The sequence below is a fragment of the Lepisma saccharinum genome, chromosome 25 (assembly GCF_977018435.1).
Source record: "Lepisma saccharinum chromosome 25, izLepSacc3.1, whole genome shotgun sequence".
Lineage (NCBI taxonomy): Eukaryota > Metazoa > Arthropoda > Insecta > Zygentoma > Lepismatidae > Lepisma > Lepisma saccharinum.
Window position 1 is genome coordinate 2,809,275 of NC_139253.1, and position 26,051 is coordinate 2,835,325.

General features: G+C 36.7%; 1 protein-coding gene across 2 annotated transcripts in view; it reads right to left on the reverse strand.

Moving 5' to 3' along the window:
- Positions 1-321: 321 nt before the first annotated feature.
- The window catches only part of LOC145978694 (citrate synthase, mitochondrial-like), a 40,911-nt gene continuing 15,181 nt past the window's right edge, over positions 322-26,051 (reverse strand). The window contains exons 2-9 of one of the 2 annotated variants that reach the window (XM_083111486.1): positions 22,336-22,503; positions 20,989-21,186; positions 19,747-19,935; positions 17,793-17,995; positions 14,902-15,034; positions 8,002-8,205; positions 6,067-6,171; positions 325-673 (exon numbers count right to left, since the gene is read on the reverse strand). In XM_083111486.1, the coding sequence (XP_082967612.1) occupies positions 485-673; positions 6,067-6,171; positions 8,002-8,205; positions 14,902-15,034; positions 17,793-17,995; positions 19,747-19,935; positions 20,989-21,186; positions 22,336-22,503 (1,389 nt within the window). In that variant the 3' untranslated portion in view covers positions 325-484. Of the gene's footprint in view, positions 674-6,066; positions 6,172-8,001; positions 8,206-14,901; positions 15,035-17,792; positions 17,996-19,746; positions 19,936-20,988; positions 21,187-22,335; positions 22,504-26,051 lie in introns of both variants that reach the window. The other variant, XM_083111487.1, reaches the window with a different exon arrangement.

Below are 26,051 nucleotides of genomic sequence, written 5' to 3' on the forward strand. Positions count from 1 at the left end.
CAGGGTCTACTTTGCATACAGCATTTTTCCTTAACATTCCTCAGTCTGTTTCTTCACACAAGAATTCCAACTTCCACCACCTATCTTCGCAACCCTTGCTCTGGCTTTCAGATGGGAGCCTGTCATTGGCTATTAACTCGAACGTACTTCTGGAACATTCCAAATGAAAGTCGGGAGCAAAACTCCTCATAAGTTGCCCAAGGTCCAAAATGCACATTTAGTATGGACCTGTGAGTTTAGCTGCGTGGACCAAACAGTTTGCATAGTAAAACTGCCCTGTGATGTATGATAAGTGTGGGAAACTGCCTAAAGAAGGTAAACATGCTATAAAACTATACATGTAATTCCTGCTGAAAAATGCCAAGCTATGTTTTTCTAATCAACATTTTATTGTCCGATTATAACTCTACCCTTACATTTGCAGAATAAGCCATTACCCAAAGTTTCATGAGTGACAGGATTATGGAATCACAATAGCTTTCAGTCACATTTTTTTAGCAGCGTTTGCCAGTTTACTTTTAACCATCTGCTCCACAGCTTTCGTCGTCACCGACTGCGGTCTCACCATAGGAAGGCAGAGCGCTCTATCCCAAATAAGAGCAGACATGCAGCCAATCGCACGCGACAATCCATGCAACACCATGAAGAAATCACTTTCCTTCATGCCGTAATGCTGCAAAAGATGTGAAACACTTCTATTAAACTACTTTTGCAAGTTATATGGAAAACTGGCTCTACTAAGAGTTAAACCTGCATCTTTGTCATTCTGTGCTAATCTTTTACAGTGCATTCATTTTGCCTCTGGGACGAGATAGCACGTACCTGCAGACAGCACAGCATGGCGTGGATGATGTCATTTAGGCCTGTGACGTCCCGCTTATTTTTACGCACATATCTTTAGCATGCAGACAATTATATTGCATAACAAGTACTAACCTGTGTTATATAGTTGTTCAAAGTGGTGACCAACCGGCATTTTTTGATGAAATTTTGATTGACAGTCGAAAGTTCCTCTTCCATACTTCTGTTTGTATGTTGTTTCATTTCACCTATAGTGTGAGGGTTGTTTCTATAGACTAATTTTTTAGGATTATTAAACACCCACCAACACACTGGCATTTCAGAGAAAAAAATAACGCACAGGTGCAAGCACGCACTGAAATTCTAGAGAATTACACTGCATGCTAAAACAGACAGAACTGTACCGATAGGCAAGAACATTTACACATGCAATGTGAGTTTCAGGCAGTGTCGGAACCTTGAATCGATTGTCAGTTAGCAGGGCCATAGAAACACTGCCTGAGTAAATTTTACCCAACATGTGGTCATACATTTCAGTTTGGTATTCCAACATGTTATTTTTTTTTATCAATTTTTGATTCAATTCAAATGTTCAAAATTAAAATTATATTAATCAATGGAAAACATTACAAATTATGTGTTTTAAAACAACATTTATACTTGTCATTTTTCTTCTGGGTATTTTTTACCCAGTGTACATCCTTACTTTATGGCAGAAAATGCTCTTCTTACAGTCTTTTCTCTCTCATCTTTTCTTAATTTTATCCTTGCCTAATGAAATAAGAATGTTCAAACTTAATAAAATTAGCTTAATCGTTAATCATTGAAGACATTATTATTTACATGATTGCAAGCAATTAAAATTCGGACTTAAGAAGCAATTTTCTTCTGGATATTTTTTTACCCAACATGCATCCTGCACGGTTAACAATGGCAAGAAAACAACTTGCAAACAACAAATGTCAATCAAAATTTCATCAATAAATACCGGGAATGTGTTAATGCACTTTGAACAACTTATAACACGGGTTAGTACTAGTTATGCAATATAAATATAATTGTGTGCACACTAAAGATATGTGCATAAAAATAAGTGGGATGTAACTGGTCTGCAGGCATGCACTATCTCGGCCCAGAGCCAAAATGAACGCACTGTATTTCATATAGCTAGTTAAGATTCTGTTCTCATAACTGCAGACAGATGGCATTAGTGTTCACATGTTCAAAGGTACTCTGTGACGGTAGAGCTTGCCAAGGACCCATGATTGATCACCAGTTGATGCAATTATCACTTTTTTCAGTTGACAAACTTTTGAGTATTCAATCGGTTGTGCATGGCAGCTGCTATTAAATAACTTTTAAAGAAATTACTTTCACTCACTACTTGTAAATGGAGACCTTACTACAGTAAAATGTTTTTCTAACATTGAACACTGGTACATTTTAATATGGCCCCAAATATAACTTATTACATTTTTATTCTTATCTCCGTCTCTGGTAAGTTCTTGATTGTGGTTAACTTAAGTTTCAAGTGAAATCAAGACCTTGGCCAAAGTATGGAAAAACTTGTTGGGCCAAACGAACAGTATTGCCATCAAGTGGCCAGTTTTTTAATTACTAGTGCATATTTACTGATAGCTGGCAAACAGGATTTCTAGTACATTAGAAGTATATTTGTTAAATGTATTCAGTGGTGCAGGAACGGAGGGGTACATTGTACCCCCCTTAGATAATTTGACAGACTCAAGGTGCTACTGTTAAAATAACATATTTTCAAATCGCTCAAGAAAAAAAATATTCTATTCCTTAACACAGAAATTCAAACCATTGTAAACTTATTCTACTACATTGTGCTTGCTACCAGTTGGTTCATTGAGCTGTGTTCTTGGAAACATTTTTAAGGAGATGAAAATTGTTTAAAGTGTGTATGGAACAATGGAATCAGGTAAAGTTTTCTCTCAGAAAATCAGGCTCCAGATGAATGCTCTTTTGCGTAGGGGCAAGGGGGGGGGGGGGTACAGTTTGTAAAGAAGTGGTAGAGTGGATTTGAAGATAAGATACAAAACTTCATCATAAGAGTACATGACACCTCCTTTTCTTTTGAATTTTTGAAATTGAATTTTCCAAAACTAAATACTTACACAAACGACCAACTTGTGGGGGGGGGGGGTTACATTCTACTCCTGTACCTCACCCATAGAAATTTATAATTTTCATTACTTTGCAAGAGTGTGTTCGGAAATCTATGTTTAACCTATACAGGGTGTATCAGAAGTCCCTTACCACCCCTTGTAAAATCCGCAGTGATATATTTTCATGGAATTTGATATGGGCGATACATAATAAAGGGGGACACCTTTTGGAGTATGTCACGTGGACTGCCGCCATCTTAAATTCAACTTTTTTTATTTAAAATTATAGGTGGGTCATGTGAAACATGAGGATGAGTGATGATATGATTAAATTGATGAAGAGAGACTCGCAAATAACACCCATGCGGGGATTCGAACCCGGGACCTCTGGCATCGTAGCGCTCTCTGCTAACCACTATGCCACACAGGCAAGGAAAGGTGGGAATGTGTTTTGGATTTTCTTTGTTGATGCAAAAATCTTTCATTATGACACACATACTTTTGCTTACATTAAAGTGTGTGTGTGTGTCATATATATATATATATATATATATATATATATATACACATACATACATGTATATAATGGATAAAGAAAGGAGGGCCAAAAGGGCTAAATAAAAAGCAAAGAAGGAGAAAGGAAACACATAATATGGGAGGCTGAATTTTGCACACCCCCAAATGAAAAACGTTCCTGCGCCACTGAATGTATTACATTGAATATTGCAATAATACATAGGAAAAAAATTACACTTGGCTTATGTAGGCATATCTTTGGCCAAGCTTCATGAGAAAGCCTGATATTCAAAGAAGAATGCACTAAACTTTTAGTGGCAGGTTGGAAATAATGGCAGGGTTACCAAAACAGATGAGTTTCAGAAGGTAACTAATGATAATGTTCCTACTGATTGAAAAGCAGAGACGTGGCGTGCATGTAGCCGCCGTTACCGCAGGTAACACCAAAATATAAAGAATTGAAGAACCTGTCTTAATATATTATTACATACATAAACTGGTAATATTGTCATAAAGTAAACATTGCAGACTGACATTTTTTCTGACACCGGCAAAAGCGAAGAGGAGGACTGATCCGGTACCCTCCTCAGGCAACATGAGGAAAGGACCCTGAGTCACCGCAAGAAAGACTTCGCGTTGCGGCAAAGACTGTTACGGCAGGAGGAGGAGGCAGGTTATTACCATCTCTGTTTAGCCGCCGCAGTTGCCGGTGATCCTTACCGGATACAGATCAGTATTGCCATATTCAATTGACAGAAAAGAGCTAAGTTGCCTAATCGGGTCTATCTTGCTTTGAAGGTGTCCACTCACACTGGGGAAAAGCAAACTACCAAGTGATATTTTGTATATACTCTAAATATCAGCAATTACGAAAGTCCTCTTTGTCTTTCTTCGACATCATGGGCGAGAAGGAGAAAAGAGGGATGGGTATGGTCAAGGGGTCTGCTGTCCTAAAAATGTCAACCTAAAATTCTATATTTCACACATATAATATTATTTCGGTTACAGGAATTTGTGATAATTGTTGAAAGGGCCGATTGAGATTGACATACATTGTCGCAGGAATGCGATAATTTCAGATTGAAGCAATGTTTTTGAGGTAGCAGCACTGTTTTTGGGTGAAAACATTACTTAGAAGCATAATTTCCCGATTGTTATCTTAGCATGCTCTGAAGTGTCAGGTGTTGTAGGTTCGAATCCTCAGCAAGAAATGGTTATTTCAATGTTTGTTGTTATTCTTCTACGTACATAATTATAAAAATTAATAATAACATACACAAAGTAATAATAATTTTATTCCAATAATTCACCATGCATCCTCATCCTCACGATTATCCTATAAATCTAAAGCCTTAAAGGTAGCAAGGGACGTAAAATATACGAAATAGTAGTGGGGTCAGAAATGAGATTTCTGTGGATTTAGCCAAAAACATGGGAGTGGGAGTAGTTAGGAAACAGATGAAGACTACATCTACTCTACATACATCTTATTTGAAACGAAAAGTTTCGCGATTTAGGCAAATCTGGTTTCAAAAGAATTAAGATGGCAACAGTATTTCGAAGGAAATATTGGGGAAGCGGCTGAGAGGGGAGGGGGCAAGGAGGGTGCTTCACGTGTTACAAAAGGAAACAACGGTTTGCGGGAGGGACTGTGCAGTGCGAGTTTTGTGAGTGGTGTCTTTCGTCTTTATGTTGTTTTCGGGCATTGTCAATTAATTAACAAGCAGACTGGAGCTTGCTCCGAGTTCCGAGGTGGCGGGTTCATCCTATCTGAGCAGTGTGTGTAATTGTGCGATAGAAGATATTTTGAAGCAATCTTTCATTTTGTTCTTTTGCAGAAAAAAGCGAAATTGTGGCGAAAGGGAGTCCAAAGCCTATTTTCAACGATTTAAAAACAAGGTCGTCTGCTGGATATGACCGACATTTCAATGTTTTGTGGTATAACAATTATCCGTGGTTATGTGGATGTGCGCAGTTGTCGAAACTGTTTTGTTGGCCATGTACTCTATTTTCGGGTGAAAAAAACATGTGGATAACATGGACCATGACGCACCCAAAAATTCAAATTCAAATGAAAAACTTCACTTTGACAGCATCATAGAACTTTTTTGATTTGATTTGATTGATTTTGCTTCGCTTGTGCCACTTTTGGCTAATTTGCGAAGATGGGGATGAGTGATGATATGATGAATATACATCACAAACGTCCATGCCCAAGCCAGGTTTCGAACCCGGGACCCCAGCATCACATAACTATTTTCAAAGAAGAGTCGTCGGATTGATCTCTATAAGTAGCCTTTGATGTTTCTGTAAGTATCAAATTACGTATTTCTTTATTAGGCTAATGTTTATTGTGTCAACAACCAATGTTTGCGATTTCACTTCAGTCCTTATGATAACATTTTTTTTCCTGATTAATAACTTTACCTAAATCTAGTATTGAATTGCAGACGTACAAGATTAATATTATATGAACTACTTGGAAGACATTGGGGGGGGGGGGCATGAGGTGGGTAGGTGCCCAAGTTTTACGGCTCCTCCCTTAAATGTCCTACTGATAACCGGTAACACTTTTAAAAATCCCACGCCACGCCACTGTTGAAAAGTTATTATGTACCTGACAGATTACACCAACAAGTGATCCAACATTTGGCCATGGATTGTTCACTTTACCAAACTGCATGAAAATTGGGGGAATCACTATTGAAAGACGTTCTGATAACTGAAATAAAAATAGAAATGTAAGCAATTTGTCATAGTGCATGCTTAAAAGTATTACTTCTTTTTCACATGTTAATTTGACATAAAAAACAAATTTACTAATTGCAATTTCAAAAATAACTGAAAACATTATCATGGTGGTACCCTGGTTTCATGTTACAAGATTTAACATATTTATGCCCAAGTCTACTATATGGTACAATTTTGCCATTGCGTTGTTTATACAACACAATCTTCTTAATATGTGGTTATTGGCAGGGGACAAAATAGATAGAAAAACCAGAACCCAATTTGGATTATACGGGGCCTCCCCCATGGCATAGTGTTAATGTTGCTTTGTAATCAGTGTTTGATGGGGCCATTGACCCACTGTACCCCTTCAAGAATTATGTTTGTTTTTTTTAATTGAAAGATTTCAATGTTTTATGTAAAATTGGTTCCAGCATGTGGAAAACATAAGTAACAGATATATTTGATCCCAAAGTATGGCCCGTGTAAGTAAAAATCTGCCATTTTGGAGTACTTTCGCTGCTTTTTATTAGTAAAAACTGTTTGTATGCACACTCAAATAATGAAAAAACGCATCAAAAATAATTATCAGTCCCAATCATAACCTAACTACATAAAATTATAGCTGCTGTTGTGGAATGTTGTGTTGAGTGCTATATTCACTTGTGTGAAGATTTTAGGCTGTTCTTGGTAAGGTAACAGACATACTTTTCTTCACAATAACACATTTCTGCGAGCTAAAATCAACTGTAAACGTTCATGATCAACAAAATATTTCACTTTCTCCAGAGGGTCAAGGGTACTGGTTTGATAACCTGGTGGAGGTACATAGTGGTTCGGATCCCACTTTAAACTGTAGGTCCAATTCCAATTAGCCTATCTGTGCATAAAATGGAGTTGAACTCAATTTTTGTTGTGGTGAGGTCCTCATCATTGTGTAAGTGCCTGCAATGAAGGTACTTGTGTTAGTAGTAATGATGGTGATAGTTGTAGCTGGCCAGCCACTGTGGCTACAAAGCCAGAGGTGCTAGGTTAGAACCCTGGTCAAGGCATGGATGTATCATGTTCATTTCATCAGTTTGTCATTCATCCTCACTGTGACAATTAACTGAAGATTTAGAAGAGGGACATAAAATATCTAAAGTAGAAAGAAAGAAATGTAGCAGTCGTCTGGTGCTTTTGTATGTTTTACGTTAATAAGTATTCAATAACTTTTGAATAACCGTAATTTGTAAAACTGCATCACCTTTCTAAATAAGATGAAGTTTAAAAAAAAATAAGTGTACCAGGCATGTAGCATGTCTGGGATTGAAAAAAAAAAAGAATATATTTATTTATAAGTGAAATGGTTATAAACTGTGGCTCCCACTTTGAGCCAATACTCTTACCATTTCCACCACTGCCAATGGTTAAAAATTGTAACAATTAAAAGTTGTTCAAAATATTGATTAATATTAGTATGTACAAATTCCACTTCGATTATAAGCATCAATTTACCAGAGTTTTGCTTTAAAATATTCAAGAATCACATTAAAATACAAATACCTGTTACGTAATCACAAAATAAAATTTTTGCCCATAATATTTGCGCAAAATAAATTGGAACTTTGAATTTTGCTCAATTTCCAGGATAATTAGGCTCTGCAAAAGTGTCTTGTGGCATTTTTGCAAATTCTACTAAAACCAAAATATCAGAAAAGTATTGGTCGGTAAGAGTAAATAAATTCTAACCAATAGTTTACAATAGTGGTGGTACACTGATACATCCGAATTGGCTCAATCCTATTAAAAACATTTTCCTTATAGGTACAATTTAAGTTACCTTGAATGCTGAGTCTTCAGGACACCGTTGCAGAATGAATTGTCTAAGACAGGTATATCTAGGATCTAGGTTGTGTAACACAGGATGTCCGTAGCCTGGAATAATGAAGTCCCGATTCAATTCCTCCCGTACAAATTCCGCCAGTTTCTCATCTGTTGCATTCTCCCCGTGTTTCTGTTTTATCCTTTCAAGGAATGCTAAAGTCTGTGAAAATACAAAAGTACATTTTGCACCATAGAAATGCATTTTAAAAAATTAACTAAATCTTTTTATTATGGCTATTGCATCTGTGTATGTACAAGATATTTTTTTTATTCCTGAACTAACTACTAACTAACTAACTCTCTAGCCTTCTTAAACCCGAAGGTTCATGGCTGCAGCAACACAGGCCTTCCATCTGTCCCTATCTTGAGCAAGATCTATATACTCTTTTCCATCCCTACCGATTTGCCTTAGGTCCATCTCGACGTTGTCCCTCCATCTTCGTCTTGGCCTTCCTACTGGTCTCTTACCATCAGGTTTCCCAACAAGAATCCTGTAAACTCCTCTTTCCTCTCCCATTCGTGCCACATGGCCTGCCCACCTAAGTCTTCTTGATTTAATTATTCTAATAATATCTGGACATGAATACAAATTATGTAGTTCTAAATTATGTAACCTTCTCCACTCACCTGTCTCCTCATCCCTTTTTGGTCCAAATATTTTCCTAAGGATCCTATTTTCAAATACTCTCAATTTATGTTCCTCTTTCAATGTAAGGGACCAAGTTTCACACCCATATAATACTACAGGCAATATTACTGTTTTGTATATTTTAACTTTTAGTTTCTTAGATATTAAACGAGAAGACAAAAGTGTATGAAGTGAGAAGTAACATGCATTTCCTGAATTAAGCCTACTTTTTATTTCCTCTTTAATATAATTTTCATTTGTTAATATTACTCCTAAGTATTTGAATTTGGAAACTGGTTCAAACGAGTTGTTATCAATAATTAGATTTTGATTATTACCTAACACTTGGTTTCGGCCTGTAAGCATATATTTAGTTTTCTCTTTGTTAACTTCCAAACCTATCTCTTTAGCAGTTTTGAAAAATATTTTAGCATTATTCTTAATTGTATTCACATCACCCCCCAGTAAGTCTACATCATCTGCATATGCTAACAACTGAGTCACACCATTTAATTTTAGTCCTTCTTTAGTTTCTTTTACCTTCCTAACAGCATATTCTAAGGCAAAATTAAAGAGCAATGGAGATAATGCATCTCCTTGTTTTAACCCATCATGAATTGTAAATTTGTCAGACATATTAATACCCACACGAATTTTACTTTCTGTTTCACTGGTGCATATTTTTATCATACTAACAAGCTTCTTAGGTATTCCAAACTCTACTAATATATTATATAATTTACAGGGGCGGCGCGTGCCTTTTCTGTCAGGCAGGGCATATTTTTCTTTTGGAGGGGGGGCAGTTTACCTCTATATTCCTCTTTAAGGTTTTTGAGGGGAGTTCCTTGATATGGAGTAAGTAAATTGTTCGAACAATTTGGAATAAAATTAACATTCTGATCAAGATATCTCTCCAAAGAGCATTAAATAAAATACTCACTACGTAGGAATACGAAAAATCAGCAACATTTGGAACAAATTACATGAATAAAAAAAAAACTCGAATACTGACGTCGGAACCCTATACGCTTGCAGTAACTAAACTTTGGGTAGATACTGGAATGATTAGGAAAATGTTACACTGCAGTTTCTCTTCCATTGTCAATGAATTGAAAGGCGTAATTCAATGTCATATTCACCAAGTATCCACTAATATCAATGACTAACTAGGAAGATGATGCAGCGTTAAGTTCAGTTACAACACTTTACATTGGCCATGTACCCCCAAAAAGTTCGTTTATACTTACGAAGATATTCTGCATGTCAAGTTGCTGGAACACAGACACAATTACACAAATAATTAAACACGTACAGTAACTATAAAATCGCGAAAAACTAATTATTTCATAAGCGACCAATACGCACAGACGGAACGCAACGCAAACTCACACACTAACTCAAATCCAAATCCGTATTACAATGGGAAGAAAGGAGGATCTTTTTGAAAATACGAGGGACTAGTTATAGTTTGTGCAATAAAAAGTGTTGTCAACTTTTCAGGTCGCCGGAACAAGCGCGAAGAAAAGCATTCGAGGGATTTTTTTCTATCTTATTGCTGCAGGCTGGAAGAACAAATGAACTGCCTGCCAAGCGTTGGAAACACTGTACGGTGAACGAGGGAAACATGAATGGACAGGGCACCTCGTTAACTGCCCAGAGACGGCTACGAATTTTGCGCTTTTCCATTGTGAGGGGACAGTCCCTTGCCTATGCTGTAAATGTTTGGATCAGTCAGTGACGTCACGTCTCCGGGGCAGAGCCGAGATTAGACTCTCTCAACAGGACGGAGAAATATATTAACCTCGCACAGGGTGCATACCCTGTAAGTCTGGTTGCAGCAACGTAGGGGTTGAGGGAAAAACAAAAAAAAAAATATTTACGCGTATATACCGATCGTCTCTTCAGATGAACTTTTTATGTTAAAATTGTTGTGGGGCAGTGCCCTAGTTGCCCTTTATGTAGCATCGCCACTGATAATTTATCTCTTTTGACCGAATCATATGCTTTTTTGAAATCAATGAATAGCTGATGGACATTTTGATTATATTCCCACTTTTTTTTGAAGTGTCTGTCTGATGTGAAAAATTTGATCTGTAGTTGATCTGTTCCGTTTAAATCCACATTGATAATCACCTATAATTTCATTAGCATATGGGGTTAGTCTTGTTAAAAGAATGTTAGATAATATTTTATATGTTGTTGACAGTAGAGAAATTCCACGGTAATTATTGCAGTTCATTTTATCACCTTTTTTAAACACAGGAACAATTATGGATTCTTTCCACTGTTGAGGGATTTCTTCTTTATTCCATATTAAGCAAATTAATTTATGAATTTGACATATTAATGAATTTCCACCATATTTAATTAACTCGGCTGGTATTAAATCAATGCCAGGTGCTTTGTTATTCTTTAGCCTTTTAATAGCATCTTTAACTTCAGTCAAGTTAGGTTCTGGGAACTAAAGGTTCTGCTGTGTGGACTTCATTTACTTCTGATTTATCTCCTACATGGACATTTAAAAGGTCATTAAAGTAGTTCTTCCATCTATTTAGAATATCACTTGGGTCAGCTAGAAAATCACCATCCTTATCTTTTATCAAGTTTACTTTAGGTTGCCACCCCTTTCTAAACTCATTTACACCTTTATATAAATCTCTGATATTTTTATTTTTGCTGTTTGTTTCAATTTCGTTAATTTTGCTTTTCAAGTAATCTCTTTTTTTACTTCTAAACGTGCGGTTAACTTCTCGCTTTATTCTATTATAATTGTTTAGATTTGTATCATCAGAGTTATTTAACCACCTAAGTCTAGCCTGATTTCTTATTTCTATTAGATTATGACATTCATTATCAAACCATGGCTTACTTTTTCTCGGTTTATGGTATCCTATACTTTCTTTAGCTGCTGATTCTATTGCATTACGTATGTGCTCCCAATTCTTATTTAAGTCTGTTTCATTTATATTTTCATCATCATTTAAATCCTGCAAAACATCAAATCTATTTGACAGTTTAATTTGGTAATCTTTCTTAATTCTTTCATCAGTAAACTTTCCTGTATCAAATTTTAGAACTTTTAGATTTTGTTGCTTATGATTTATCACTGAGAGTCTTTCTCTTAATTTAGCAATTACTAAATAATGGTCACTGGCACAGTCAGCACCTCTATGTGTACGAACGTCAATTATACTAGTATGCCTTCTCTTATCAATGAGAATATGATCTATCTGATTATGAGTTTTACCATCTGGAGAAGACCAGGTATATTTATGGATATCTTTATGTTTAAATGTGGTACTTTTCACAATTAAATTCTTTGAGGTTGCAAAAGTAATCAATCTTATACCATTATCATTACTTAATTCATGAAGACTTTCTTTACCAATCGTGGGTTTAAATGTCTCTTCTTTGCCAATCTGTGCATTACAGTCACCTAACAGAATTTTCATATCATACTGAGAAAATTTATCAAAGACCTGTTCTAACTCTGTATAAAAATCATCTTTAGTATTATCATCTTTATCTTCCGTTGGTGCATGTATGTTTATTAAAATAATTTTACACCACCTACCCTGTAAAACTGCATATGATATCCTATCATTAATAAATTCTACTGTTTTAAGAGCCGAGATAATTCTATTATTTATGAAAATGCCTGTTCCAAAATTATGATTTTCAGTACCACCATAGAAAAAAGTATAATTTTTAGTTTTACAATTCCCTTCTCCTGGCCACCTAACTTCCTGGACAGCTACTACATCTAATTTATACTTCACTATCTCATTAACTGTACACTGAAATGCCCCAGGCCGGTAAAGGCTCAGAACATTCCAGGTGCCTAATTTAATATCCTTATTCCTAATGTAGATCTTATCCTTAGTCCAGGGACCTCCCAAAGTAGTCCCCACCCGGAGATCTGAACGGGGGACTATTTTACCTCCGGAATATTTTACCTTGGGAACATCCGTGGCCTTATATTGCTGATTCTTGACATGGCTTTTTACAGTGCAGAGTTGTCAGCTCTACGCCTAACCCCCAATATGAATGGAGGAACTACTACAGAAGACAAACACAAACACATTAGACAGCAGAACTACTACACAAGACACACCCAAATACATCACAACTATAACACAATATAAACACAAACACACCACGACTACTACACAAGACAAACACAACCAAATTAGACAGCACAACTACTACGCAAAACAAACATACTAGACAGCACAACTACTACACAAACATCAATATCGGTGGTGTGTATGTATGTGTCTTGTGTTGTAGGTAAGAAACAAAGCCGTACTGAAAAGAGTTGGTGAAAAAAGATCTATACTGGAGACCATCAAGAAGAGGAAAAGAAACTGGTTAGGACACTGTCTAAGAAGAAACTGCCTGCTAAGAGATGCCTTGGAGGGAATGGTTGAAGGAAGAAAAGTCCGTGGAAGAAAGAGATATCAGCTTATGGATGATATTAAATTAACTGGGTCGTATGCTATTACGAAGCGTAAGGCAGAGAACAGGGAAAGCTGGAGATTGTAGTGAAAAACCTGCCAATTAGGCAGAAAACAATGAATGAATGAATGAATATTGGACTTACAGTCAATTCTTGATACAACGACCTTTCACAGTTCCCAGGAAAAGTGTCGTTATTTCGAAGGGGTCATTATTGGAATTTGCACCAATTTTCAGCTTAAACTGAGCTCAAACGGATACAAAGATGCCTAGGAGATGGTAACACCTTTTATCCTGGTAGTTATACAACCTGTTATGCACTTGATGCGTGTTGTGAAAAGACATGGAAACGTTTTCACAAAAAAGGATTTAAAATAATGTTACTTTTTTTTAATTGTGCAGTCGTTGCTCTTCCAGGAAATTCTTACAATTCTAGTTCATGAGAAACCCGTTTGCACTGAGACCTGTGAAAAGGAAAACAATCTCTCGCTTATTGCAAGCGAAACTCGAAGAAACTTGACAGCAGTCACACTGGCGCCAGTAAAAGTTGGGGGATAATCGGGCAGAATGAATATTGGATTTTATACGGGTCTACTGTTGCAAGGTTAACTGGTAAGATAAGATCTCACCGGAGAAACAACACAACTTTTCTAGGCACCAGACGACAAAAAAAAAAAAATCCTGACACTATTTGTATTATTTACAGGCAATCATATTCTTGACATTCTGAAAATTTGTGATTATCTCTTGGCAGAGAACAGCTTGGAGATTCACTTGGTACCATTAGCTGCTTTCTTCGAATAAATTAATAATTTCATACAGCTGGAGAAAAAAATGGAAGCATTCAGCTCAGAATCAGTCTTTATTGTTAAAAATTATTAATATAGTGGCAAGTGCATTGTCACTACCCTACTTGCTTACCGCCATGGTGGAGTGGTTAGCACAGTGCCAGGGGTCCCAGGTTTGAATCCTGGCCTGGATAAGGGTTCTCTCTTTGAGTATCCCTTCGTCAATTTCATCATATCATCACTCATCCTCATCACAATTAGCCAAAATCGGCAGAATAGTAATAGTAAATAACAAAAATCAAATGAAATTGTCACTACCCTACTTATTATTATCATCAATCCATCAGATGAGTGATTATCCAACACATCAGTTTTTCCTCACTTTTGTACAGTTCATACAGTTAATATAATTAAAAACACCCCATTCAAAAAAAAAAATGTTTGAAAGTGAAGGGGGAAATTTTAGTTGTAAAATTTATGTTGTGTGGCATCTTACATAGAAATTCAATTCATTACTTTATAATAAGTGATAGAATATGCAAAAATTAAGTTCTCATCCAGTTGCTGTATTTTACACTCAATTTTTTGGTCTAACATATTTTTAGCTTTAGTTATTCTGTTAGAATATTATTATGAAAATAATAAACTGCTTGCTTTTTCTAATTTAAAGTTAACTATATCAATTTTCAGGGAGGTCAACTGACTGTTTATGTCAGTATCTATCAGCATTGATGACAATTTCTTATCAATCCATCCTTCTGATTTTTCGTGTGGCTCTACCTAGTGAATGGGAATGTAAGTTGGAAGTCTTGTAATGACATTCTTTTGAGTTTTTTTTCTTCTGGTGCAAATTGCAATCAGTTGTTTCTCACTAATTGTGGATACTGTTTCATTAAAATGTGGAAGGTTTGAAAGAAATCCCAAGTACATTTAAAGGAGAATTTATTAAATAATATTGATTTCGAAAGCAGTGAATAACTACCTTTTCTGCACCTGGACCACACAAAGGACCAGACATTACATTCAATCCTGCTCCTAAGGCAACATGTGGATTAGCAAGGGTAGAGCCAATCACATGGACTGCTTGGGAACCTACATCTCCACCTTCAACATGGCTGAAAAAATATATTTATACAAGTATTTCACTCAAAAAAAAATCATATATCATGTGTTTTGTAAAACTGTTCAATATAATAACAAGTTAACTACTCTGTATAATAATAATAATAAACCTCTGGTGCAACAGCCTGCGAGGGCCAGATACTACCTACTGACTGCTGGCCACCTTGGCAGGTGGGAGACCATCCAACCAGTTACGGCATGACGTGTAGTCAGCACGAGGAACCCCCAGTCGTCATCGTAGGTTTTTGATTGATTGATTGATTGGTTGGTTGCTTTATTTTACTTTGCTTTTTGTGCCACTTTTGGCTAATTTGCGAAGATGGGGATGAGTGATGATATGATGAAATTGATGAATGGACACACAAGCATCCATGCCCAGGCTGGGATTTGAACCTAGGACTCCTGGCATCGTAGCATGATGTGCTAACCATTCCGTCGTAGGTTTTCCATGACCAGTTTATGCTTCAAGTTCGTAGCTCCCTGATTTCCTCGTGATGGTGGGTGGCCACTGGTCACATACATGCTGAAATCTCAGGAGAAAAGTTTGTTACGCTTCCCCAAGGAGACTCGAACCTGCACGTGTCCCATAATCCAAGCTAGGGTGACCAGACACATACATGTAGAAAAGAGGACAGAGCATGGTGAAAAAGGAGGACAAAGTCATAAAAAAACAGGACACCGCAAAAATGGCAACTCATTTGCCATTACTCATAATTTAATCAATATAAAAGAAAACCATGCCAAGACTTTGCTCACATATAATTCTGATGATTTTTTTAAACAATTTCCTCTTACCTTTAAGCAATGAAAGCAATCTCCTAATCTTTTATTTAACACATGACAATCATAACTAAGAATATCTATAGTTCGAAGCACAGAATTTTATTCTTTCTACACTCTTGGATATTAGAATGCAATATCACCACAAGTGAATGCAAATGCAACAAGTAAACTTTGCTTTAACTTATTTCCAAAAACCGAATTTAAATTTTAGGTAGTTTAGATTGGGTCAAAAAATATGATTTTAATGCCATGGACATTCTAGCACTCTTTCAACAGGAGGGGAAAGTGGCAGCCACCTTACACTTCACCTCATATTCGTTTCTTCCATCCTTTAAAAGCTGGATATATTCTTGCAAGATTATTGATGCACATTTGCTTCGTTATTTCATAAAACTAAATATGACTTAATAATCAAAATTCTCAGTACCCGTTTCTGTATCACGTATGTATGACTCGAAAATGAACTGGCCAACCTCTGTAGCAGAGTGGTTAGCACACCGTGCCACAACGCCAGATGTCTCAGGTTCGAATCCCAGACTGGGCATGGATGTTCTTTGTGAGTCCCCCTTCATCAAAATCATCATATCATCGCTCATCCTCATCTTCGCGATTAACCAAAAGTGGCAGATAACCGAATTCAAATAAACCATATCAGTCAATCAAAAGGGAACTGCTCAAATTACATGTGTTTCACAAGTCTCAGATTGCGAAGCAACGAGTTATAATAATAATACGTACTAATGACTAGGGGTGTGCGGGACAGAACTTTTTTTTGGTTGGGACAGGGAAATTTTTTAAATTCTGAAGTTCGGGATGGGTGAAATCCGCAATTTCCCGACCAAGCCGGGAAATGATATAAAAAATTCCCGACACTCTGGAAATCGCAAATTTTACGCCATTGCTCTTTTTTTTTCTGAAATAAAAGCTAACAATTTCCGAGAAGTGTCAACACACTTACAATGCAGAAAACATCAAGAATTTACCACTTTTTAAAATGACCATTTGAAAGTTCCGAAATGTCTGGAAATCATTTCCCTAAGTCAGGATCGTGATGGGGATACTTTTTTTTTTTTACTGATCTCGATATCGACTTTTCTGGATCGCACACACCCCTACTAATGACTCAGTCGGGAAAGTGATCATGTTCAGCTCCCAGATGCTAGGTGAGCTTTGCTCTAATATTTAACGCACCCCAAGTGATATGAATATCATTATGTGTGGAAGTATTCTCTATGCAGAACATTTGCTATGGTCGATGCTATACTCTTTCTAAAAAAGGAGGACATTTACCGATCTCAAAAAAATTCGCCCGGACGCCGGACAGATACCTGGAAAGGAGGACATGTCCGGATAAAAGAGGACGTCTGGTCACCGTAATCCAAGCCCATGCTGCCTTAGTTGATTCAGAACAACTAATTTGTATAGGACTTTAATTTTTCAGATTTTATTTCCCATTTTTACTTTTTTTTATTTGAAAATCAGACATTGGTATGAAGTAGGTAACTGGCACAAGAAAAGCATTAAAATAAGTTGTTTCTGATATAATGAAGTCCAAGATAAATAACACAGTGACACATAGTTTGTTACAACTTGCTCCCCAATTGGCTTCATGCTGCTAGGTCAACACTGAAATTTTGAAGCTCCTACTGGGGATCGAAGCAGGATCGCTAGCATTATAGGTGAGAGGGCTATGCACGGATTTCAAAATAAGAAAAAGCACAGTAAGAAAGTATAACTTGATACAACACTATGTCTTATCTCTAATCCCATAAACCTACAAGTAAACTTCCCATCTTCAATCCTTGAAATATCATTTCAATTTTGCATAATAGTCACGTGTTATAAATAAGTGAAAAAATAATCAAAACAATGTTTCCAATTTATATGAACTAATACATTTTCCTCTTTACATTGTCCAGTAATTACAAAATTATGGAGTTGATTTCCACATTTCTCAACAATACATACCTGCAAATTGTCAAATACAATCGCATGAATTCAGTAAATTCAGGATTTTCATAGCCTAACATGGAAAGAAAATTTTCACTCCAGTCTTTTTTTGGATCAACAGGTGGAAGAGGTTTGTCTACTTCCCTGTACAAGTTGTGATATATCATTGCTGCCATGACTGGGAGTTTCCCAAGAAGACTCATTACATCATCATATGCATACTGGAAAATAAAAAGCGTTATGGATATGTCACTAGTGTTCAAACCTAGCCAGCCTTAAATTATGAGCAAGAACTATGGGTGACCACATCCTTAGCATTTTGCACTTATTCTGCTATAGAATTGATACAATGTCAGTCAACGGTCTTTTGTGAATGGTGACAGATATAGAGTGATGAAAATCGAAAGAACCTTCGGGCAGAAGACTTCGCGCATCTTCTCGTCCATCCATTCTGCTTGGCCCGCTGTGAAGCCTACTCCAATCTGACCCTCCCCTGCATGTGCAAGTACAATCCACATGACATACAATTCTGCACCATACAAATAATGTTTTCTTATGAGTTATATGGAATTATTGTATACTTGTGTAACAAAATTAAACGTGTCATTTTTGATGTGGGAAAACGGTGATGCATTTCTGAAATCACATGCAAGAGTGGATTGAAGTGGTTGTTTATGTTGTCAGATCGCCACCCCCTTCCTTTGGACTCTCTTTTTCTGTTGCAAATAGAGCAATGGCAATCATTTTACTATTCATAATTACATTCAAAATCTTTTTTCAGGAGTTGACCCCTCTCTTTATACTTTAGAAAATTTCTAGATTTTCTTATTTTAATATGTAAGCTTTCTTTTTAACATAACCTTCTTTTAGTTAATACATATATGTATTCTTTCTTTATTATGGATTTATCCCGAATTTTCAATTTGGGATGTAAGCTCATACTTAGGGACTATAAGTGTAAATGTAGAGCCAAAATGACCATAAATAGGGCCTTTGTACAAAATGTTAGTGGAGTCATGGGCATCGGGAGGGGTAGGGGGGGGGGTCGAATGGGTCGGTGGACCCCCCTGGAAATTGACATCGTTCATTTAAACATACAAGAAAGCTGAAAGTTTGTTACTCTTATTGTTAAGAACAGAAATAAAGTTCATTTAGTTAGTATTGGAACAGAATAATCAAAGTAAAAATGCGTTGGATTGAAAACATTGAGTGAAAAATACAGGAACAAGGTCATATTCTACCATTTCATCCAAAGAACAAATGGTTCCACAGTTTTCAAAATTCTAATAATTACAGTTGTAGGTGAAAGGTAACACAACAAACTTTATGAAAAAAATCCCCCTAACATTTAAAACCTTTTCTTGAACGAGACCTGCAAAAGTTATTATCAAAAATGCATTTCAGATACTAACTGTATAAAATGCAAAAGAAATAATGGAAAATAGTTGTGCTGGTATTCACTCATTTGGTGGATCGAGTCTTCCCATTTACATAATAATAATAATAATAATAATAGTTACTGTTTTGAATAAAATTTATTTTTGTTAGTTTATAATATTTATTTTCATTATTATATAATAACATTTATAACCATGGTAATAATACTTATTATTTTCCTACAATTCAACTTTTATCATTTGCCTGACCCCCCCTCCCCCCCTGCAGCATTTCTGGCGATGCCCATGAGTGGAGTGTTGAGGAGATTTTGGGTATGTTGGAGGTGTGTGGGTAAATCTCTGCTTCTTTGACATTGATTTAACTACTATAATGCTTGGAACTTGTTATGATATTTTGTTCGCATTAAACTGGTTCTGCCTTCTATCACATCTATGTTGTTGAGCATGTCATTAGTGTCCAGACCATTCTTGGCAGATAGTGTATCATAAATATTTTTTAAAAAAAATCCTTTCATGAAGAAATAGAAATGCATTCTTGCTCTAATATAATTTCACATCACATTAGTAACACTCACCTCCCAATACCTGGTTTTGTGGACAGGCGCAGCAAATACCTTACTAAACACACTCTCCGTATGTAGGGCAGAAGTCGCAGCACTCAATTGTGCCATTGGATCCAAATTACTTGGAAAGTTGTGGATCATGGTCTCCACGTGGGGAGGCAATTTGGATCTCCTTGCCCATTCATATGAAATATTTGAAACCTGTCAATGGAATGTGTGATTAGTATTTTATATTCTTATTAATTTATTACTCGTAGTGAAAGCCATAATTTTAATATTTACAAATCTACATAGTGTTATTGTCATGGACTTGAAGCTCCACATTAAAAATAAAAATAATGAGTGAATTTAAAGAGATTCCAAATATGTTCATCTAATAATTGTAATAATATAGATTACAATATAAAATAGAAAGTTAAAAATAATATTTATTTGAAAATGCTTTGCGCAAATAATCAAGATACATTTATCAAATAGGCAAAAAATACAGAAAGAGAGGGAAGAGGAAAATAATGAAATTTGAAGAGGATGGAGGAAAACAGCAGACACAAGTCGGCTAAAGATAATTCAAATGGGAGAATGAAAAATTGAAAGTTAATAATGCATTTTAACTGGAGGATGTGAGCATGAGGAAGGTTAAAATCAGGTCTTATATGAATGTCAATTAAATTGTTGTTGATATTGATATTCTTCATTTCAAAAATGTATTATTATTATTATTATTATTAGTATTATTATTATTATTATTATTATAGTCGATAACTAAATTAAAGTTCAGTTAATTAGTATACTACCAGAATAATGAAAGTAAAAAATGCTTTGGAGAAATGTATTTTAAAATGTATGAACTTCATGTTTCCATATCCTACCACTTAATTCAAGTTGTAAATGAATTCCAGAGATTTCAAAATTCCAAAACTAATATTTTGATGCAAGATGTTACAAAATGTATACTTTATGACTAAAATTTCATCCGTACTTTCTTTTCTAGATTTTTCTTGAACTAGGTGTAAAAATTGTAACAAAATAAAATAACTTTGAATTTCACTACATTAAATGTAAAAACTATTAAAATAATAAGAAAACAATTGTCAGATTTTCACTGCAAATCTCTTTCATGTTTATAGTAATATTAATACATAACCATTGATATTATTATTATCATCATGATAATTGTACTATTTAATTTTAGTCATAATCTGACCACCCCTACAAATATACCTGGCAACACCCAAGCTATTTCACTCTATTTACCTGTTCTTCAGTTGGGATGTCTCCTGTCATAAGAAGCCAGAACATGCCTTCAGGTAAAGGTGCAGTGCCATTTTTAGCCCTAGGAAGTTTTTCCACACATTCAAGTAAACTATGGCCACGAAATAGAATACCATTCTCAGGATCTAGTAAGGAAGTTTGTGTCACAAATGTTTTTGCACCTAGTCTTCCGCCATAGAGCTGTTAAAACAATAGATTAAAATTAATGTCTTCGAAAATTTGTTCCACTACATCTTCATTCATTACAATAATAATCCATCGTGCAACAGCCCTTGCGGGCCAAGGCCTACGTACCAACTGCTCGCATCACTCCCACATGCCTCAGCAAAGATGGAGACCATCTAACCAGTTACAGGGTGATGTGTGGTTAGCACAACGAACCCCCAGTCGTTGTTGTAGATTTTCCATGACCGGGTTTCGCTAATCATTTGTAGCTCCCCAATTTCCTCACGATGGTGGGTGGCCATTGCCAAAAATCTCAGGAGAAAAGTTGTTACGCTTCACCCAGGAGACTCAAAGCAGCACATGTCCTGTAGACCGGGTCCATAGACCGCACAGCCGCAGTGCAGAACTTCATTCATTATAGAAGATTGAAAAAACTGTAACATGATACAAATAAGAGGTTGTTTGATAGATTTTTACAAGCTCAATGGCCGAACATGTTAAGTTGTCAACTTCAGACATTTATCCTGAATTTTCCTTTTGGGGCAAGTAGGTTCATCTTTATGGGGATGTAAGAGTAATTTTAGAGCCAAAATTACCATAAATTTCGCCTTTGTGAAAAATTTTAAGGGGTCTGTTAGGAGGGTATTGAGGGGAGTGGATAAATCACCAGTTGATTCGATCTCACCACCGAAGTTCCCATGTTTGAGTTCTATCCTGGGTACATGGGTGTTTTTTGTGAGTGTCCATTCATCAATTTCATTTACTCATCACTCATCCTCATCATTTCAATTAGTCAGAAAGTGGTAGAAAAAATGACACAAAATAAAATAAAAATATGTAAATAATATAAATTTGCACTTTTTGTTTTAATTATTCATTTCAAGTCACTCTGCAATAGTTACCAGGGCAATAGCATAATGCTGTGACCTCTCATAGATAAAATGTAAGAGGGCCCTTATTTGAAGGGGGGTGAGGGTCCCCATCCCCCTTCAAATACCACAATATGTAATAACCAATCTGCTTTTACCATATAATGTTTACAATGAATGGCAGCTGTCTATATTTTTACTTTTCAAAATATAAGAGGCTCACATTTTCTAACAGCAACCCTGATTAAGCTAAAGAAATTCACTATCATACATATATTCCAGCAAGTAAACTCACGTTGTTTATTGTTATGTGATCCACAACAAAATCTTTATGCTGTTTCCGTAACTTTGATATCCTGTAAAACTCTTCAGAAATCTTGTTAATCATAATTTCCTTCAGACTATGGTTAGACTTAGCTTCCTTTTCCTTGATTTGAAGGCTTTCTTGTCTTTTGGGTGTAGCCTAGAAATATATAATATTTATTAAACAGAATATGCATGCACAGATTTTTCCCTTATGTAACTTATCCAAAATTCAAGGTGATTCAAAACTATTGTCAGAGTTTTTGATGCCTATAATTTTCACAATGGAAGCAACAGCGTAGGCTGCTGCTGATTGAATATGAAACAGCAACTCAAAAAGTTTTATGGCGTATGGAATCAGCAGTGCAGAATGCTAAACAATTAACATGTACACAGGCACAGGCAAGTATCCAGGAATTTCTTTCGGGGGGGGGGGGGGCTCAACACCATTTTTTAAGGGGTATAGTAAGAACCTCACAATTGTATGTTTAAGACCAGTGGTGGTAATTGGGTTCCAAAACAGGTGGGGGGGGCGGAGGGCGGTGCAAGGGAAGTTTACTTTCTCTTGGTACATTAAGAGGCCATAATGTTGAGGCAAAAAAATGGGGAACAACTATCCCTTAAATCGTCGCCACTGTAAAGCTGTCATTTTGATCAGAACGTGAAATCTGAACATTTTTTACCACTCAACTCCTCTGTTTTCATGCATTAACATTGTGTGCCGGAACCATCTCAGTATGTGTGTTTGTCCATTTCTTCTCATCAGGCAAAAACACATCTATGGTGTCTTTGAATGTTTTTACGAAGCTGTTACACATGCACGGGATGGACAATCTACTCGACAACGCGAAATTTGAATTGTGGGCTGCCAACTGGACGCAGACAGCTCTCGAATATGTATCTCTGATTCGAGCCTGAACACCACTAACGTGTCTTGTCCTCCCATGTTTGCAGCTCTTATAAAAGCCGAAACCCACCAAATTGTTCAGATTCAGGCCTTAGCCTGATATATATCGGCACGAAACAAAGGAAGTCTTCTCGAATATAGCTGGATCACGAAACAATTAATGCACAATGAAAACCCTTCCGTTCCCAACACATCTAATGTTTCGTCTCCCAGTATGATCAAATACTTATTCATTTATCTCCAGTGACGTGCCCAAAGGTGGGTTGGTGAGATCATAACCCCATTTCATCCAATATTTCGTTTTTTTTTAAAAAAAAGAAGAAGAAGAAGAAGAAGAACGTCAAAGACAGGATAAAAATGGCAAAATCAGGACTGACCACCAAAAATAGTATGCGTAACCCCTCTCCCTTCCGAAAATCCTGGGCACGCCACTCTTTATCTCGGACACATTTTTTTAAAATCAACCTTCCAGAAGTTTTTATCATTCTGTATTGGAGATTGAAGTAAGATGCGTTCTTTCTGCAGGTTTGGATATGATCATTTAGGGTGCTGTCGTCTGCCTGCCTTCACACCTAACCTTAACAAGGCCCTAATTTTCCATCCTTGTGACTTGGATTTCCAAGACTTAGGAAGGTTTCAGACCGAAGGGACACGTGATACATGTCGATTGGAATGGGCCAATCAACAGCAACGTTTCACACCGCAGCGACACAAAAGGACGCACAAACCTAATTTCGACTTGTGAAATCCTCAGGCGACACGGTGTGAAATCTCTCTTATTAGGCTATTGTCATTATCACCTCGAAGTAGTAGCTCTTGTTGACCACAGAAGAAAAAAATTCTCCTCAACCGGTGGGAATGCTCCTCAGTTTTCTTCTCTCTCCTATATTTTCTGTGCTTGTTCACTATACAGGCAACACCTTACGATTTGATATACGCAGGACATGTACTATGAAGACATTTTAACGAAAGATCGGTTGAAGTCAAGGATGGCTAGGTGGCTCAGTTGGTAGAGCTCTGATTCGGGTCCTGGTAGAGCCTGCAATTTCCGCCTAAAATGTCTACATATGGAACATCTTCTTGCTTTCTCTTCTCGACATTCATAATATTTTCGGCTGTCTCTTTATGGTAGTTAAGTGTTTGATTGTATTTTGAACCCAGTAGGCTTAAACAAAAGTATTTTTTATACCATGAAATTCTCGGACTGCAAATACGAAATTTTGTTCTGGCAAAACTAAATCATCACTCAAAACTTTGATTTTCAGTTGATCTATGCAGCTTATTTCTGTTTTAATAAACCACTCCAATATCCGGTACTGCTGAAATATTCACTTTAGAGAGAGGGGGGGGGGTTTGATCTCTTCGGCCCTCGACCCGAACTAGCACTACATTGAGGCCCCGGAAGTTCTACTGTCGTCAATGTCTTCATTTTGGAATCACTCTTATAAAGCAACCAGAGGACGCTGACTGATCACAAATCGACTGTATGAATTGTCACACTTACCTCTGAAATCTCATTAACCGATTCTTTGTAGAGATGAACCGAAAAATTGAATCCGCGTATTTAGTATATCCTCATTTTATTCTAGAACGTTCCGCAGATAAAACGATTTGTTAATATTGCCAGTAGTTGACTCCTTCTTTCATTCATAAACGTAACCTCTCCCGCCTTCCAGAGATTAGAAATTGCAACGAATCGCCCTACGTGTGGCGCTACCTTTGTTGTGCAGCTTCCAAATGCTGACAAGTTTCTATAAAAAAAAAAAGATCGACCACAAGGAAAAAAACCTTGGGAGGACAAGTCCCCGCGCAGCTTTCCCTTCTTCCCTCCACCTCGGGCCATAAGGAAGCATGGTCAACTCTCCCCCTCCCCTACTCGCGGGGGTACGGTGCACAGGACTCGCGGGTCTGCGCAAGTTGTTTTGCTCGTGGTTCCACTATACATAGTGCTCAAGTGCGCTGCGACAACACCGAAAGCGCAAGAAAAGTTTACGTGCAATATTATCAACAACAGGGTTAGTAGTGGGAAAGTATATAGGGACAGTGCCAGAAAGGAAGAGCACCTCTCCAGCAGATTTGCTATACTTAAAACAAGCTCAACATGGCCATATGAGCTTTTTGCTCTAGTGTGGCACTCTGCATAATTCAAGATTTTTGTAAAAAATGCCCTTGGGAATTTTTCAGAAAGGAAGAGCTCTTCTCATGCAGATTTGCTATACTTAAAACTTGCTCAACATGTTCATATGAGTTTTTTGTTCAAGTGTAGCACCTGCCTAACCCAAGAGTTTTGTAATCGGAAAGTATCAACCCCCCCCATCAAGCAGATTTGCTAATATTTACAAAAATTGCATCAGCCAGATTTTTGTCCATAAACTTGTATCCATACCCACCTATACATATTTACTTCAGGTTTAAGTTCAATTGGAAACCAGGTTCCCCTCTAGTCTAGCCATAACCTTGTTATGTATTGATTTTTGCTTCCCGAGTTGTGCGTAAACAATTGCCCGAGCGAACAAACATGCTTCCATGTTTTTATAATCTTTTGATCAGTCCCATGTTTCGGCCAACAATAAATCATGTTTGCCTGGGAGTTGTATGCCAACAGATATAATCTTTATTGTGTTTTTTCAGAGAGTTATTCATCATCAAAGAGTAATTGCCTTCTTTCTATATGCCTGAGTGATTATATCTATTGATATTACCTGCACTGTGCCTTTTCTGAGGGAAATTACATGTTATTTGTCATGGAACTCAAAGAGAAATTCTTATCTGTACTGTGCCCCCTTTTAGGGACTATCCAT